At 43.5% G+C, this 18268-nt stretch overlaps 2 protein-coding genes across 2 annotated transcripts in view; one reads left to right on the forward strand and one right to left on the reverse strand.

Moving 5' to 3' along the window:
- The window catches only part of LOC109622447 (phenoloxidase 2), a 70713-nt gene extending 66301 nt beyond the window's left edge, over nt 1–4412 (reverse strand). Inside the window, exon 1 of the mRNA XM_020076773.3 lies at nt 4037–4412. Coding sequence (XP_019932332.1) covers nt 4037–4331 — 295 coding nt within the window. The 5' untranslated portion in view covers nt 4332–4412. The remainder of the gene's footprint in view (nt 1–4036) is intronic.
- Nucleotides 1–18268, forward strand: part of LOC134285574 (tachykinin-like peptides receptor 86C) — a 545193-nt gene that overhangs the window by 196412 nt on the left and 330513 nt on the right. The gene's annotated exons all lie outside the window — the stretch shown is intronic.

Here is an 18268-nt window from a genome sequence, read left to right on the forward strand (position 1 = left end):
TTCTCCATATTAGGAGTAACTGATCGACGTTCGAGTGGCAGTCCTCCAGAAAAAAAAACTAATAGTATCTGGTATTTGAGCAAGCCATGAAAACAATTGCAACGGAAAATCAGCAACAGAATAATACGATCCGAGACCAATGACAACAACTTGCCATGAACAAAAAGACTTGCGACTGGATGCGCGGTACGTGGAGCTGCCAATCTCTCAACTTCATTGGGAGCACCCGCATACTCGCCGATCTACTGAAAGACCGCTGGATCAGCATTGTAGTGCGGCAGGAGTTTGTTGGACAAGATCCATGATGCGAACCTTCAGAGATTATCAGCATTCATCATACCATCTACCAGAACTACGACAATATACGTGGGTTGGGAACAGCTTTCAAGTTCAGCATAAGAAACGTGCTCAATCCACTCTCCTGAAGCACTGATGATGAGGACGCATTCGAGCTGCGCCTCAAACGCTGCCCAAGTTGCAATGTCAAGATCATCATAGAAGACCTAAACGTAGGCCAGGAGGAGAAACTCAGATCGACGATTGAACAGTTCAACGCCGACCAGATGACGAATGTTAACGACTTAAGACTCATCTATTTCATCGCCTCCAAAAATAAGGCCATACGTTGCACCTTTTTCCAACACAGCCTCCCTCATCGTTACACTTGGAGATCACCACAGCAGACGGAATCGCAAATCGACGAAGTTCTGATTGATGGATGGCACTTCTCGGACAGCATCGACATCAGGACCAACCGTGGTGCTAAGACCGATTCCGACTTCTAGCGTTGCCACGGTATTCTATCCTCTTACTGGGTTTGGGTGACACCGACCTGAAACGGCGAATGGGTTATTACGTCTCATAGGACCCTAATGAGGCCTGAGAGGACATTTCCGACCTGTACCCAGCTTAGACAATGAACTGGGTGGAAGTAGGTTCAGATGAATACTCCTGCTTAAAGCTGATACGGCTCTGACCTCAGTCCTCTTAAGAGTCTGTGCCAACCTTCAGTGGCCTCCCTGCTTGCCAGTAAGGGATGGCAGATCTAAGGGGGACCCAACAGCAATGAGAGTCCAAAAATCCAAACTCAAAAAATGAACGATAACGGAGCGACAGAGGCAGCGGTGGTGAACCCGTTCACGCGAGGAGGATTGGCGGGATCGCCAATACGAGGGGTTGGTGTTTCCACCGACGAGCAAGTTGCTGGTGGATTAACAGGGTGAGGCGGCGTAGCGCCAGCCGAGGAAGCGCAGCTCACCAAAGCGGGCTACCAAATGTGTTGGTAGTCGTCGAATAACTGAACGAGCTGATCGGCTTCACCAGCGGGCCTGACTAACATAATTAAGGATCTCAAACTAGGCCTGTTTAGCTCCGCTCTGGAATCGCTGACTCTAGGAGAGGTCAAACTAACCTACAACTCGAGCTGCATGACCGAAACCTGCTGCTCCCGGTGGGCAAGAAACACCCGGTAGAGACGGGCGGAAAATCGGAGCGAAAGGAGGGGGCGGCCAGTGCGAGCAACCAGGCTTTCAAGTCGGTTGCGAAGCGTGCAAGAGGCAGGGAAACCAAGCCTCAAGAGGCCATCCGTAAGAAGGAACGGTGGCCAATCGGACCAAGAGTAGGAGCACCCTTGGATTACGATTGGAAAGAAGATGGTAGTGAGAAAAGAGAAGTCAGCCCGCAAACGTGAACGAGCGACGCACTGATCTTCAAAACCGAGACAGACACGTACGCCGAGGTTCTGAGGGTCATGCAAGGCGAAAATTGTCTCTTACCACTCAACTACTATAGCAGTTGTTAAAGGGTGAGTCGATAATTATTGTGCCATTTTCAAACTAACGTAACTTTTTTTCTACTGCACCAAAATCAACCAAATTTTGTACAGTTTCGTCTTATAGTCTCTTGTTTACATATAATGAATTGAGAAGTTATCAGTGAGATTCCGGTAGATATAGAATAAATTTTGTTAACAGTTCTAAAAACGATGTTGTACAATCACGTGCTAAAATCCAAAATCATGGTATCGCGTCTTGGAATATTAAATGATTATACATTATCGGACCATCTTAATGTTCGTCAATAGGTTTCAGGAACGGTTGTCAGTGAAACATAAGCTTGGAGCTGGGTGTAAACCAGGCACGATGCGCATAAACAAACCAGAGAGCTTTAACTATTTGTTTCAAGTGGAGCCTGAACATGTCTACATGGAGGGCGTTAATTGAAAATGGCGGGAATTTCACTAAAACGCATCCTAAATTTGAACCGATACCAAAAAGTTGAAATACATACATATACTAAACTACTGTAAAAATTTGGTTTATTTTCGTTAGTTGTACACAATTTGCAAACAAGTTGAAGGTAGGGTGGCACAATAATTAACGACTCACCCTTTATGCACCCCCAGGTGACCGATAGACCAGTTCTCGTCTATGCTAAATTCGCTATCAAGCACACTAGTGAGATTGAGTCCCGTGGTAATCGGTGGAGACTTCAACGCCTGGGCGATCGACAGGAATAGCCGCTCGACGACAGAATGCGAGAGGCTGGGCTCTACTCGAATCTATGGCTAGACTGAACAAAAAAAACCTACAGTAGGAACGGTGCAGAGTTCATCATTGATGTGTCCTTCCGGGTCTAAACCCTAGCTCAGACTGTAGGGTCGATGATGGGTACATGCACAGTGACCATCTGGCGATTCGATACAGGATGGAATACGGAGAAAGTCTGCCACAGCCGAAGGTCATCGACCGTCATCAGGGATGACTGACTTCGCGCTTCGATAATACAAAACTTGTGGTGCGGCTACTTATGGCGGGGCTGTTCATAAACCACGTGGTCATTTTCTGGGGATTTCGAACACCACCCCCTGGTCTTTTGTTCATAAAAAAATGTATGGACCTAATCAGAATCCTGAGCCGTGCGTGCGACGCCGCAATGCCAAGAAGATCCTACCCAGAAATGAACACAAACCGGTATACTGGTGCGGTGGTGTCCTGAAATCGCAGAACTCCGTGCATTCTACCTAAGGGCTAGGAGTAGTATGCAAAGAGCTTGCACCGATGATGGTAGAAAGAAGCGAAGAGAAGCCCACAGGATGGCGAAACTGATACTGAACAAAAAGAGATTAAAGCGCGTAAGCAGGTGAGCTTCGATACTCTCGACCAGACAACTAACACGACTCCCTGGGATCAAAACGAAGTGCGCGTCTGTAACCCCAGAATGCTCCTCCGTGATGCTGTAGAAGTTCGCGAAATCGTTGTTCCCGCGCCATCCCTTATGACCAAAAGGGCCAAAGCCCCGGTGACGAACGACGACCTCATCGCAATATCGAAGTCAATTAAGTTGAACAAGGTTCCAGGTCCGGATAGTATGCCAACAGTAGCCATTAAGACGGCCATCGAGACTAGCCATAACGAGTTCAAAATGACTGTGCACATGTGCCTTGGTTGAAGCAAATTTGCAGAGAGGTGAAAAAGTCATACCCGGGAAGCCACCTGGCGATCCGTCGGCATACAGACCTATCTGCCTTCTGGACACCGCCGAGAAACTGTTGGAGCGGATCATTCTATCGAGACTGTTGGACAATACCAATAAACCAGTTAACTCTGGTCTCTCGGATAACTAGTTCGGGTTCCGGAAGGGTTGATCGACGGTAGACGCTATTAGGGCTGTTACCAAAACGGCCAAGATAGCGCTCCAAAGGAGCGAAGGGGAATCTGCTATTTCGAAGTCGTCTCGCAGGATTTGAAGAATGTGTTCAACAGCGTCAACTGAACCGCCATCGAGTACGCTATATACCACTCAGGAGTTCCGCCGGATATTCTGTACTTGCGGTTAACTTGAAGAGAATTATCAAACTTCACTTTGGGACAATCCGTTTTACTCAAATTGCTGAAAAGCCACAGGAAGTAAATTCAGTCACTAAAACGAATCTGGGTATTTGAAACGGTTAAAATTTGTTCAAAATTTCACAACAGGAACACACAACTATCTAAGATTTCCGTTCCCGTCCACATAAAACCCCCTCATAACTCACCCATAAAGATGTCGATCAGCCGCGCCGCAATCTTCCGGTGCCGCGGAATGAACAGCGAAAACTGCTCCTGCCGTCCCAGCGACATCGGAATGCGCAAATCCGGCAGAGCAATGCTCCGCACCGGGATGCGTTCCTCGGCCAGCTCCCCGAATCGGTTCTGAATCTCCGGCCCAATGGGGCGATACCGATCCGTCAGGTAGTTATCCGGCACATCGAACACCGACTTGCCCTTGCCCATAAAAATGGGTTCCCGCGGGCGGTCGTACAGCAGCAACAGGTTCTTCTTGTAGTTCATCGCGAAACGGTAGCGCGGCGGTTGGATAAGGATCGTCGAACAAACAGACAGACAGACACACACACGCAATACGAAAGCGGTCACAGTAGCGCGGAACACAAACTGATGGATTCTGATGGGTGGTAAGAAGTTTTTATACGCGATGACGACAAAAAGTGGTAGGGGAAGTGGGTGTAAAATACAATGTTCAGGCGAAAAGACACGCTCGAATAAAATTATATTAAACATTTTATGCAATTCAGTATTATAATTTCTATTTTTTATAACTCATTTCGATATCATAATGGTCATTTTTTCCGAACTGGTGCAGTATGCAACTGAAATGAATTGCATAATGTAAAAAAAAAAATTATGCATAAAATTTTGAATGTTACTCGTGGCATAACTCGTTTTCTTCAGCACTCTTCGTATTTATCCAACTCAGCAAGCCTCGTACGGCTCGTGTTGAAAAAAATCAACTTTTTGCAACTCGTCACATAAATAACTATAGTATTACTCCTCGATATGTTGACATTGCTGCCTTGCATTCTGACATTGCATCTAATTGAAAAAAAAAAAAATGATTTCATGGTATGCAATATATATAGACTGTTTCAGAAATTATAAATACACTAACGATTGGCTGCCATTTCAATTTAAGCATAATATCCAAAAATGTTTCTTTTGGCTCTTATAATAAACATTCTAACGAAGCAAATAATACCAAATTTATTTAAAAAAAAATATTTTTTCCAAACACAATGAAAGTTACTGTTTCGATAAGAAAAATTATTTATCGATTGATTAGAGTAATTTTCAATGGAATATATGATCACGAACCATCGTTACGGGCCTTCTCAATGCAAATAATTGTGTTTCAAATTTCTAAACAAGTTAACAAACGTTAAGCAAACGAATGTCTTAATTACTGCTTACTGTATTCATTTTTTATGGTATGGAAAACTATGCCATCTGAAGGATCGAATAAGCTGAAAAAAACAATTAGTTTTAATTAAATGTGTTCAGAAAAGCTAAGAATCTGTGTGGTGGTTGTTACGTTTCGTAGAAAACCTTAGAAAATAAGAAACTTGATGTCAGAAAAAATGTTGTGCAAATACCTCTATCGATTTTTTCCAGGTCTTGATGGAGGTATTTCTTGGACAACTTGTTGAGACAGTGGTTATGACAAAAAGTTAAATAAAATTAGGTATTTGGTGATAAATAATGTTGAAATAAGAGCGGAACCAGCCTCGGGCTGAAAATCTCTCTAATAAAGATACCTAACCTAACCTAATGTTGAAATAATTAAAAAACAACCTTTTATCACAGAGAACAGACGAACATGCTCGAACAAAATTGCCTGAAAATCTTGTGTAAAGTTAAAAACAAGCTCAGTAGCGGCATCGACGGTGACTTTCCCACCTAAAAACCTGTTTCGACGCCATGATGGCGCTAACTAAAGAAATATTTCACTAGCGCACCTTTAAACTTTCCTACTCAGAGACTGTGCTGTATTTGGTCAAATAAAAAGATGTTTATGATTATTTCACTAATTCAACAACAAAATTTGTGCAACCCATTGACAACTTGTTTCATCTCTTTAAATTAGAAGTGAGTTGAACAACAGTTCGTGTTTAGCTCCTGTGCCGAACAGACGTGTTTTGAGAGCGACCAAGCAAGTCTCGATTGTGTATCGGTAGCGCGAGTGTTTCTTTTCTCTTTATTCGTTTTTTATTTCCAAACGGAGTCCTCGAAACAATAGGACAGACAGAAACTGAAATGGCTGAACTCAAGGTCAATTCCTTGCGAGTGCGTTTCGAAAGTGGTAGTGCGGAACCAGCAGATGCGGACATTTTCGCATTTATGCGTGATAAAATGAAACTGAGGCCTGATGAACTACTATCCATGTACAAAGACAAAATGACGATGTCGGTGATAATTAAGTTCAGAACGGAGGAAGATATGTTGAAGGCGCTGGGTCGTTTGCCAGGAACGATGGATTTCGTGATTGACAAGTATCGGAGCTGCAAGGTGACCTTGTCGGCTGCCAACTCTGTGGTTCGGTATGTTAGGCTGTTCAACTTGCCGCCGGAAATCGAGGACAAGGAGATTTGGGCAGTTATGTCCAAATATGGAAATATTCAGCGCATGGTGCGCGAAACATACGGAGCTGAAACTGGATATCCAATTTGGACTTCAGTTCGAGGCTTGTACGTGGAACTCAAGGAAGGTGAAGAGATACCAGCATCTGTCAGCATCCGGAACATCCGTGCACGGGTGTATTACGAGGGGTTAGTGAACAAATGTTACCAATGTGGCAGTACGGAACATATCAAGGTTGATTGTCCAAAGAGGCGCTCCGTTAACGAAAGGCTGAGAACAGATCAGACCGAATCGTATAGCGGGGCTCTAAAAGCGGTGTGGAGTAAAACAAGAAATGCGGCGGGCCCGAATCAGAAAGACAATGGAGTAGACGGAAAAATGACAAATTTGAACGCGCTGTTTGGAGCTAGTACCAGTTCATCATCAGCTAAAAGCCGGACGTCGAACGACGAAGCTGGCCAAGGGGACACACCGGCGAAGCGAAGCGAAGGTGTGATTCAACGAATGAAACCGAACGAGACACGACACAACGACACGACGGTAGCAGAGACTGCGGAACCGGTTACTCACACGATGGAGGCGGATGGCGTTTCGCACACCGAGGAGGCGCACGGTCTTTGTGTATCACATACAGCCACGACGACCACGGATGATGGTGCTCACCAGCACATGGAGACGGAAGGTTCCCCGTTGAAACGAGCGAGAGATAACGATCGATGCAAAGAGAGCGTGGAGACCGATGATAGCTCACTGTCGGATACGTCGACGGTGGAGAAAGGGAAAGATGCCGAGAGTACGACCGTCAGCGGATGGCAAAAAGTGTCAACACGAGCCCGGAGCAAGCAGCTGAAGCTGAGTCAGAAGGAAAGAAGAAGCAAATCGGTAGCAAGCCAACGGGAGGGTAAATAAGGCAATCGTGAGTATGTATTATACTTGATTTTTTTTGTTGTAGTGAAAGTATCACTTTGTGTAAATATGAATTACGTGTTCAAGGTTGGATCAGTTAATCTCAACAGTTCGTCAAGTGCCATCAACAAAAGTTTGTTGCGAGAATTCGTCATCAATCATGATATTGATATTATTTTTTTGCAGGAAGTTTGCTATGCTAATTTTTCTTTTATTCGTTCTCACTCTCCGTTAATTAATATCGGTGAAAATGGTTCAGGTACCGCCATATTGATTCGTAATTCGTTTGAGTTTAGTCAACCATTGTTGGATCCCAACGGGCGAATATCATCTGTGGTCGTTAATGGAGTAAATTACGTTAATATATATGCGTTTTCGGGAAGTAATAGGAAAAAAGAGAGAGATCAGTTGTTTATCAATGATTTAGCGGTTCATCTTGGTAAAGGGGGAAAAAAGATCGATGTAATTGGTGGCGATTTTAACTGCATTTTAAACAATGGTGACTCCAACAGCTCGGTTAAAAATTTCAGCACAGGCTTGAAACAGCTCATCGAAATGTTTAAATTGAAAGATGTCGCTTTTGAGCTTAAAAAGAACGCTTTTACTTTCATAAGAAACGATAGCTCGTCAAGATTGGATCGTTTTTATACCAGTTCACTCCTTCTACAGAAAGTTGTTGATTTTGTGACTATCCCAGTGGCATTTTCCGATCATTTTGGAATCTTAATGACAATTAGGGGATCTGTTGGAGACGTAGCTCCAATAGGGCGAGGTTATTGGAAGGTTAACAGTTCTCTTGCTAAAGACGATTCTGTTTGCGCTCGTTTGGTTGATGAATATCAAGGATGGAAATTGCGTCATATTTTTACGACTGACAGAAGTAGGTGGTGGAATGAAGTAGCTAAACATAAGATGAGACAGTTCTTCAAACGTGAAAGTTTTTTGTTAAATACCAGAATTTCAAATGAAAAAAGTTATTTTTATGGAAAAATGATCGAATGGACGCAGAGGCAGAGCACTGGTCAACCAACTTTGCTAGATATTAGAATGATCAAATCTCGTTTGATCGAAATAGAACATCAAAGATTGACACATTTAGGAAATAATATAGAGGACGCAAATTTGCTGCAAGGTGAAATGATAAATATATTCCAGGTTGCAGCACAAATCAAACGAATGGAAAATTGCGGTAATTTTAAAATTTGCAGTGGAAATATAATAGTAACTGACCCAATGGAGTTGAGCAGGCTTGCTTTTGAACATTTTTCGTGTACTTTTCAACCGGATGCTCCCAATGTCGAGCAAAATACAAATGATGACCCTTTAAATTATATTACTAGAAGTTTATCAATTGAGGACAGAGAAGAAGTAACAAAACGAATAACTGAAGAAGAGTTGAGGTCCGTATTACAGCGTTGCTCCAAAAAGAAGTCACCGGGACCTGACGGGCTTACTTACGAAGTTTATCTAAAAAATTTTGATTGCTACAAAGATGATTTAGTTCAGGTTTTCAATTCTTATTTAGATGGTTCGATAATTCCTCCGAAAAACTTCTCGGATGGAATTATTACACTAATTCCAAAGAAAAATTGTAGTAGATCAAATTTCGATGATTATCGTCCAATAAGCTTACTAAACTGTGACTATAAGCTTTTTATGAAACTTCTTGCTGAACGTACAATGAAATTTCTCGATAAGTTGCTTGGTCCAGGGCAAACAGCTTGCATTCCAAACATGTCATGTGGAAATAATTTGAAAAATCTCAGGAGATTAATTACAAAATCGTGTGAATCGAAAAAATTTAAAGGCTGTATTGTCAGTTTGGACCTGAATAAAGCATTCGACAGAGTAAACCATGATTATTTGTGGAAGGTAATGCAGAAGTTCAACTTCCCTGATACTTTTATCGACTGTCTGAAACGTATTTACGCGAATGCATCATCTCGAATCCTGATTAATGGATTTCTTTCTAGAGAAATCAAAATTAATTGTTCTGTTCGACAAGGATGCCCAATGAGCATGGTGCTCTTTGTCTTGTATATAGAGCCCCTGATAAGGAAAATAGCTGATAGCATTCCAGGTGTGCTTGTGCATGACAAGTTCATAAATGTGTTTGCTTATGCTGATGATCTAGTGGTTTTTGTAAAAAATGATATTGAATTCGATAACTTACTTTACATTCTTGATTCGTACGGACTAGTGGCTCAGATTCGATTGAATTACCTCAAGTCAAATTTTTTACGCCTGAACAATGCAAGTATAGGTCCACAGCGCATCCAAGAAGCTGATTCTTTGAAGATTTTGGGAGTAGTTTTTCAGAAAACTTGGAGCTCAATGGTAAATGCCAATTACGGAAGATTGATAGCTAATGTGAAAGGCGTTTTAAAAATTCATAATGTCCGACAGCTAAACATAATAGAAAGAAGTATAGTTTTAAACGTGTTCGTATTATCTAAATTGTGGTATGTAGCCCAGATAATCCCGCCATCTAATCAACATCTTGCACAAATTAAGTCAGCATGCGGAAAATTCATTTGGACCAGTTTTATTTTCAAACTCAGTAGAAACCAGCTTTACATGGACTATCGCAAAGGTGGTCTTCGTCTAGTAGACCCTGAAGCAAAATGCAAAGCGTTGTTCTTGAAAAATATTTTCTACAACTTTGATGGGAATGGTCAAAATATGGAAGAATCTTATTTACAGAACGAGAACATTAGCGGGAAGCTAACAAGAAATGCTAGAGAGTGGTTGCGCGAAGGGATAATAATCAAAAATAACTATAACTTACAGACAACTCATCTCATGTATGAATACTTCATCGATAAAAATAAGCAGATTCCATTAGTCGAAACAAGATTCCAACTTGATTGGCAAAACATTTGGGATAATATTAGTTCCAGCTTTTTATCGCTTAATGATCGGGCCAAATTATTTGTTTTCGTGAATGATCTTGTGCCAAATAAAGAGAAACTTAAAGCATACAACATAGGTCATATTAACGTCACAACATGTGAAAAGTGCGGTCTTTCCGATACCAATGAACATCGCATAAAACAGTGCCCCAAAGCCAAAATGATCTGGGACTGGTGTACGAATGTAATAAGAAACAATATGAAGGTAAACGTGAATGACATAGAAGATATTCTCCAGTTTAGTATTCCGTTATCATCCAAACAGCGTAAAGCTGCATTATGGTTGACAGCAAAAGCGATTGCATTTAATTTGAGGGTTCATGAACCATCGTTGTTTATTTTCAAAAAAGAAATACGAGAGATGAGGTGGAACAAAAGGAATGTGTTTAACGCGGAATTTGGAAACTTTTTAAATATTTGTTGATGGCAACTGATGAGACAAGTAGGACTAAGATGGGTATAGATTTAGGTTAGTCGATTAAAATTGTAACACGAACTTTATTTTAATTAAATAAATAATTTAAAAAAAAAAAAAAAAAAAAAAAAAAAAAAAAAAAAAAAAAAAAAAAAAAAAAAAAAAAAAAAACAACAATACAATTATTATTTTCCAAGTGAATCCAACACATTCTCTCGGTGGAACTATATTGGGGTGCACACTTGGCAACACTAGCGCCGAAAGGTAAAACAACGGCAAATTTGTACCTCTTTTCGAAATGCGACAGCGTCGCGTAATGGCCACATTGCCAGTTATTTCAAAACAACCGTTGCAACTCTTTACACAATTGCACTTGATGAGCTTGGACGTCTGTTCTCTGTGCTTTTATCTTTATTCTTCAATCACTTAACCTAATTTACAGCTCTTTTGTCCCCAAGAGCACAGCGTGAGCGATTCCAAATGGAAGCAGTACTTACACCACAGAGAAACACATTGTATAGCGCCTAATTCTACTATATCAGACTTGTTGCCGTTACGCTGCTTTTACTTCCTACCCTATCATGGTAGAATGATGAGCACAAGGATGTTGATGTGTGGCTGTCGGTTGTTCCTTTTTCCAGTCCGATTGGGGGTCCATTATTAGTTGCCGGTTCACCGATGTCCAAGTATCCGAGTTCGCTTGAGCCATGGGGCTCAGAAGAGGGTCAGTGTCAGCTGCTCTCAGGGGGAAAGAGCAACTGACGAAAGTACCGGGGCTGGGATCAAACCCATGATCATCTGCTTATTAAGCAAACGTGTGACCAATTGCGCCACAGGTTCCGGTAAAAAAACACCTTTGTGCAAATACAAATTTGGAGAATTAAGTTAATTGTTAGAGAACTGGACTGTTCTTCAAAATGTCATGATAATTGAAAGGAAATACAAAAAAGTGGGTCACAATACAGAATCTGAAAGAAGTTGGTAGAAGTTATCAGAACAGTTTATTTTATTAAAAAAAAAGACGCGGACACCGTCTTCAGCCAAAGGCTGCACAGACTGAATGAAACTCAACACTAGACAAAGGACACACAGAGCATGCACCAGTGGATAGGGAGAAGAAAATATTCTCACGAAAAGTTTCATCGCCTGGAGCGAGAATCGAACCCTCACCCCACAGCATGGTGCGATTAGAAGCTTGGTGACTCTAACCGCACGGCTACGAGGCTCTACTAATGCCTTGCCCACCGTATCCTTCCGGCTTGGACCACCTTCTGGATGCTGAGATCTTCGTCTCCGGCATACCACCGAAGATCGTCTTTGGCACGTTTCGCTCGAAAACTCTGAGTACTTACAGGTTCTTTTCGAGTAATCTCTGTATTCTTCCTGCTGAAGTGCAAGAGGGGCGGAAAGAGCTCGAAGTGGAGACGGCGAAGCGGGAAATGGAGAAGGAGAATATTTTGCACCGGAAACGTCTGGAGATAAGGCAGGAGCTGTTCGAGATGCCGTTGCTCACGCACTTGGGTGAGTATCGAGACAATGAAGAATTACATAGCTGCCTATGATGTAGCGCGCAAACTACGGCTGACCAACACGTGATGCATATAACAACTGAGAGTAAACGGGGAAAGATGTCCTCATTCTGCTTTCGTTGGCTAAAACCACAACTATATTAAGTTATATCATGATATGGTATTCTACATAGTTGTTCATTAGGGTATCAACTACTATTCTTTCAATTCTGAGCCAAATCTAACTCACCAAACCGATGAGCTGTATGAGAGACTGGAGGTCATTCTATTTCCCATATATTTGGACTGAACATCCCATACTAACCTTCAACTCATTTGCGCCAGCTCAGTTTTAAACCGCTTGAGCTGAATCTTTCACAGATTATTCTTCTCATCCAAAGGTACGATTCTAGAGGGTGCCCCGTGGAATTTTTCGACATTTTTGTATTTGGGCCAGTCTAGTGGAGATCTTGACATGGCTACAGGAGGAGTGCCTGAAAGGAGAGACCCTGGACTCGGTGAGGAGCAGACTACTTCTGCCGAAATCCATTCCAAAGATTGTGGAGACACTGCGCATGCTGTACGGCAGGCCAGAGTGACCACCAAAAGCGGATCGTCTGGCGAGTTTCATCAGCTTCGGAGTGGTAGTTCAGCAGCTCAACGATCACCTAGAAGGGAACGGGCTAACGACGCACTTGATCAACCCAATGCTGATCCAGGAGCTGACGGAGAAGCTACCGGCTGGCACCCAGCTGGTATGGGTACGATATCGCAGGAAGAGCAAAGCGGTGACGCTGCGGACGTTATCCAACCTCCTGTCAAGGATCGTGAAGGACACTAGCGAAGTTGCTGCGTACGGAGAAAGAACCCCCGTTCCGGAGAATCCGGATCGAAGAGAGTAGGAGTTTGAGTCAGCCTAAGAGGGAGACGAAGCCCTGTCGGATTTGTGGCAGAGTGGATCACCGGATCCGGAACTGCGAGAAGTTTCGGAAGCTCCAGCTTGGAGAGTGATGGGAAGCGATACGCAGATGGAAACTATGTCAACTGTGCCTGAATGAGCACGGTACCGCCGGCTGCAAGCTAAGCTTCCGCTGCAACATCGAAGGTTCCGAGGAGCGTCACAACCCGCTGCTTCATTTTGTCAGGCCAGCCGCAGGACTGAACTGCAACGTTCACGCTGCGCAGCCAAAGCCAACCGTAATTTTCAAGATGATGACAGTCATAGAGAAGACGGTAAGGTAGAGAGAAGAGGGTTAGGGTAGAGAGTAGGGTAAAGAAATGAGATAAGATTAGATGAGAAGAGATTTTCTCGAGATACTTGCTCTCCGAAATTTCTTCAGCCATTCCTCTCGAGAATCTTTTCAGTATTCCTGCTGGGATTCGTCCAGATGTTCCATCCGGAACTCATGCAGGGATTGCTCCTGAAATCTCTTCAGGGATCTTTACAGAGATTGCTTTAGAAAATCCTAAAAGGATTGTTTCAGGTATTCTTTTCGGCATCCCTGCTGTCTGTCTGTTCTTAAGGGATTCATGCCGAAAAGGAATATGAAAGCATTTAGATTTCTGCCGCGATTTCTTCAGGCAATCCTGGATATTTTAGGTATTCGTGAATGAATTTCTAATGGGATTCCTTCAAAAAATCTTCCCGAGTTTATTTTTAGGAATTTCTTTAATAATTTCTTCCGGGACTTTTACGATTCTTTCAGTTCCCAGTTTGGTATCGTATTAACGTGCCTTGCAATGGAGTGATCCATTAAGTTTCGACACGGGGCATGTTTTAAACTCATTAGAGTCGCCCGGGGGACGATTCTTTCAGGGATTCCTGTTCAGCTTCCAGCCAAAATTCCTGCCATGGTTCCTGCTAAAGATTCCATCAGGTGTTCTCTACGGGATCCCTTCAGGATTAACTTCAGGAGTTTCTGGCAGCAATGCTTAAAAAAACTTGAAAGAATTATTTCAGGAATTCTAGCCGGCATTCCTTCAGTGATTCCTGCTGGGATTACTTCACAAATTTCTCCTGGTATTCTTTTTTTTTTTTGATTTTTCTGTTTCTAAGGATCTCTCTTGCGACTCCTCCTGGGATTTCACCGCAAATTTCTCCCGGAATTTCTTCTGTGATTTTTTGCGAAATTCCTGCAGAGTTTCCAGCCGAGATTTTTTTCAGATCTTCCAGACATTTCTCACAAAATGTTTGTAGGGAATCCTTCCACAGGAAATATAAAATACGCGATTTCTCCAAGAAAGTCCTCGCGGTTCTCCACAAATTCGTTCCAGGGCTCCATCAGGAGTTTTATGTGGACCCAGGGAGTTCTTGGTGATTATCTGAGGTTCTTCAAGGTTTTGTTTTTGAGATTTCTTAAGAGATTCCGTTTGTGATTCCTTCAAGAGCTCTTGCCAGGATTCCTCCAGAAGTTTTTTTTTACTTCCAGAAGATATGGCCGGGAGATCTAGCTAATTTACCCGGGATTTCTTTCGGGTTTTCTCCAGAAGATGTTCTCTGGGATTGCTTCAGAAATTCGTTCCGAGATTCCTTCAGTGTTCTCAGGAATTCCTTCCAGGAATACTATGCGAAGTTCCTCCCGGAGTTCCTTCTGGGATTTCTTCAGGAATTCTTTATAAGATCCTTCCAGGAATCCTACAAGAACTTCTTTCAGTATTGCTCCAAAAACTTCTTTGGGATTTTTCCTAGAGCTCCTTCCGAGGTTCTTTCAGTAAATGCTTCAAGACTTCCTTGAAGAATTCCTCCAAGAGTTCGTTTCCTCATTTAGTTCCTTCTAGGATAACATTTACCCGAAAATTTATACGAGGAATCAAAAAACTTCTAAAGAGTACTTCCAGATGGAACATTTTAACATTTTTTAATAATCGCCAATCTGTGAAAAAGTCATCTGTAGAATCCCAGTAAGAACTCCTGGAAAAATCCTCGATCAATTCCTGAAGAACGCATGAAAGGCATTGCTGAAGGAATCCCGGAAGAAGTTTCTGATACAATCCTGGCAGAAATCCCGGTCTAAATTTCTGGGGTCATACCTGAAAGCAGTATATGCTCTGGTGAAATTTAAACAAAAAATTCTGGAGTAATTTTGGAAGGAACTATGAGAGAAGCCCTCCGGGGTCTCCAGTTAGCCTAGTGGTTAAGGCTATGGATCGCCAATCCGGAGACGGTGGGTTCGATTCCCGTTCCGGTCGGGTAATTTTCTCGACTCCCTGGGCATAGTGCCTCTTACTTACCTTACCGGCCAGGCTAAGGCCGGGGGGGCTCTGCTGTACATAGTAGCCGTCTCCATTCCACTTGGTCCATGGCTGTTTGTCTCCAGTTCCGCACTCTGCGTAGGGTCCGCAGATCGTCCTCCACTTGGTCGACCCACCTAGCTCGCTGCGCATCACGTCTTCTTGTACCGGTCGGATGACTCTCGAGAACCATTTTAGTCGGGTTGCTATCCGACATCCTGATGCCGTGACCCACCCACCGTAGCCTCCCGCTTTTCGCGGTATGGACGATGGTTGGTTCTCTCAGCAGCTGATGCAGCTCGTGGTTCATTCGCCTTCTCCATGTCCCGTCTTCCATCTGCAATCCGCCGTAGATGGTACGCAACACTTTCCGTTTGAAAACTCCAAGGGCGCGTTGGTCCTCTGCACGTAGGGTACATGTTTCGTGCCCATAGGACTACCGGTCTAATCAGCGTTTTGTAAATAGTTAACTTCGTTTTCCAGCGAACTATATTCGATCGTAGAGTCCAAAGTCAAGTCCAAAGTAAGCACGATTTCCTGCCACAATACGCCTCTGAATTTCTCTGCTGGTATCGTTGTCGGTGGTCACCAGTGAGCCCAAGTACACGAATTCTTCAACCACCTCGATTTCATCACCGTCGATATAATTTCGGGGTGGCGGGCGTGGAGATTCCTCCCTGGAGCCCTTTGCCATCATGTACTTTGTCTTCGACACATTACAACAGATTTACGAGAAATAATATCAATATCATCAGCGAAACTAAGCAGCTGAACGAACTTCGTGAAAATCGTCCCACATTACGGCCTCTAAAGCAATGTTGAACAGCAAGCACGAAAGACCAACACCTTTCCGTAACCCTCTGCGAGATTCGAAGGGACTCGAGAGTGTCCCTGATACTCGAACTACGCACATTACTCGATGCATATCTGCCATAGCTGTTCTCGATCGATTGTATCATACGCCGATTTGAAATCGATGAACAAGTGATGTGTGGGCACATTGTATTCGCGACATTTTTGCAACACCTTGCGGATGGCGAACATCTGGTCCGTCGTTGCGCGTTCACCCATAAATCCAGCCTGATATTGCCCCACGAACTCTCTTGCAATCGGTGATAGACGGCGGCATAAAATTTGAGAGAGTATCTTGTAGGCAGCGCTCAGTAGTGTGATCGCGCGGTAGTTCCCGCAATCCAACTTGTCGCCCTTTCTGTAGATGGGACACACGATACCTTCCATTCATTCCTCCGGTGATGCTTCCTCCTCCCAAATCTTGGTAATGACCCAGTGTAGTGCTCTCACCAGTGCTTCTCCACCGTATTTTAGAAGCTCGCTTGGTAGTTGATTGCGGCTTTGTTGTTTTTAAACCGGCCAACCTCCTCTTCAATCTCTTGGAGGTCAGGGGTCGGAAGTCTTTCGTCCTGTGCACATACTCCTAGATCTGTTACCACGCCACCTTCGGTACTTGCAACGTCGCCATTGAGGTGCTCATCGTAATGCTGCCGCCACCTCTCGACCACCGCACGCTCGCTCGTGAGCATATTCCCGAGGTTATCTCGGCACTTGTCGGCTTGTGGCACAAAGCCTCTGCGAGAGCGGTTTAGCTTCTCATAGAACTTTCGTGTGTCCCTAGCGCGATACAGCTCTTCCATCGCTTCACGATCTCGTTCTTCCTGCTGGCGCTTCTTCATCCGGAAGACTGAGTTCTGCCAATTTCGCGTCTGTCTATAACGTGTCTCATTCGCTCTCGTACGGTGTTGCAGCATTCTCGCCCATGCTGCGTTCTTCTCGTTTTTCATCTGTTTACATTCGCCGTCGTACCAGTCGTTTCTATGATTCGGCGTCGCGAAGCCTAGTGCTGCAGCCTAAGTATCACCTATGGCGAATCGGATGTACCTCCAGCCATCTTTAAGTGTAGCTGCGCCTTGGATCGAATAGGTTAGTGAATCTCAAAAGGAATACTTAAAGGTAACTCAGAAGAAAGTTATGGTGGAGTTGAAAACGAAATTCATAGAGAATTCGAAGAAATTCATGGTGGAATCTAAGAAGAAAACCCTAAAGAAACTCCTTTAGGGACCTTGGAGCTAAGTCCTTGAAAACTTTTAGAAGAAAATCCTGGAGAAATCTTAGAAGGAACTCTCGATGGGACTCCAGATTTTTCTGTTACTATACGTCGACGGCATGGTTATTGAGAGCACCAACGAAGCAGAGATCAACAGGATTGAACAAGAGTCAAAGAAGAAGAAGATCAAGTTGTTGTCGCTTGAAGCGGTAATGCAGTTCTAGAAAATTCGTAGATGAGAACGGATATTTTGCACTGCAACAGCAAATGTTCATCAGGAAGATCATCTACAGGTTTGCCCTTAGCCAATGTAAAGAGGTCGAAGGTTCGTCTGGATTTCAGTTACTACAATAATCGTGTGGGAAGCAAGAAGTTACCGATTTATCAAGATCAAATCTCCTTCGGAAGGAATTAGATGAACGCGTATCTGTTGTGTGCAATGTGCATGTATGTCACGGCGGGAAAGGAATCGACGGGTCAGTCCTCGGCCAACCAATTACATTAGTGTGACCGAAGCACCCTGCAAAATGTCAATCTTTCGATTTTTGCTTAGGCTAACCAAGCCAAGTGGAAATTACAACGTTAAAAGCTTTGACAAACCATGTGCATTAGTTGAATAGAGTTCAGTTCTGTGCATTCAGGGGGCAGGGGACGGAGATGGTCAAGTGGTTCCGTAGTTTGGAGGAAAGAAGCACCCGTCTAGCGAATTGGGAGTCGTGGGTTCGATTCCCACCGGGGCACGTGGATTCCTCTTCGCAATTTAAATATCAATTTGTTCACTTGCTCCTGTTAAATACGTGCATGGATGTCAAGAAACTTTA

The sequence above is a fragment of the Aedes albopictus genome, chromosome 1, assembly GCF_035046485.1.
Source record: "Aedes albopictus strain Foshan chromosome 1, AalbF5, whole genome shotgun sequence".
Lineage (NCBI taxonomy): Eukaryota > Metazoa > Arthropoda > Insecta > Diptera > Culicidae > Aedes > Aedes albopictus.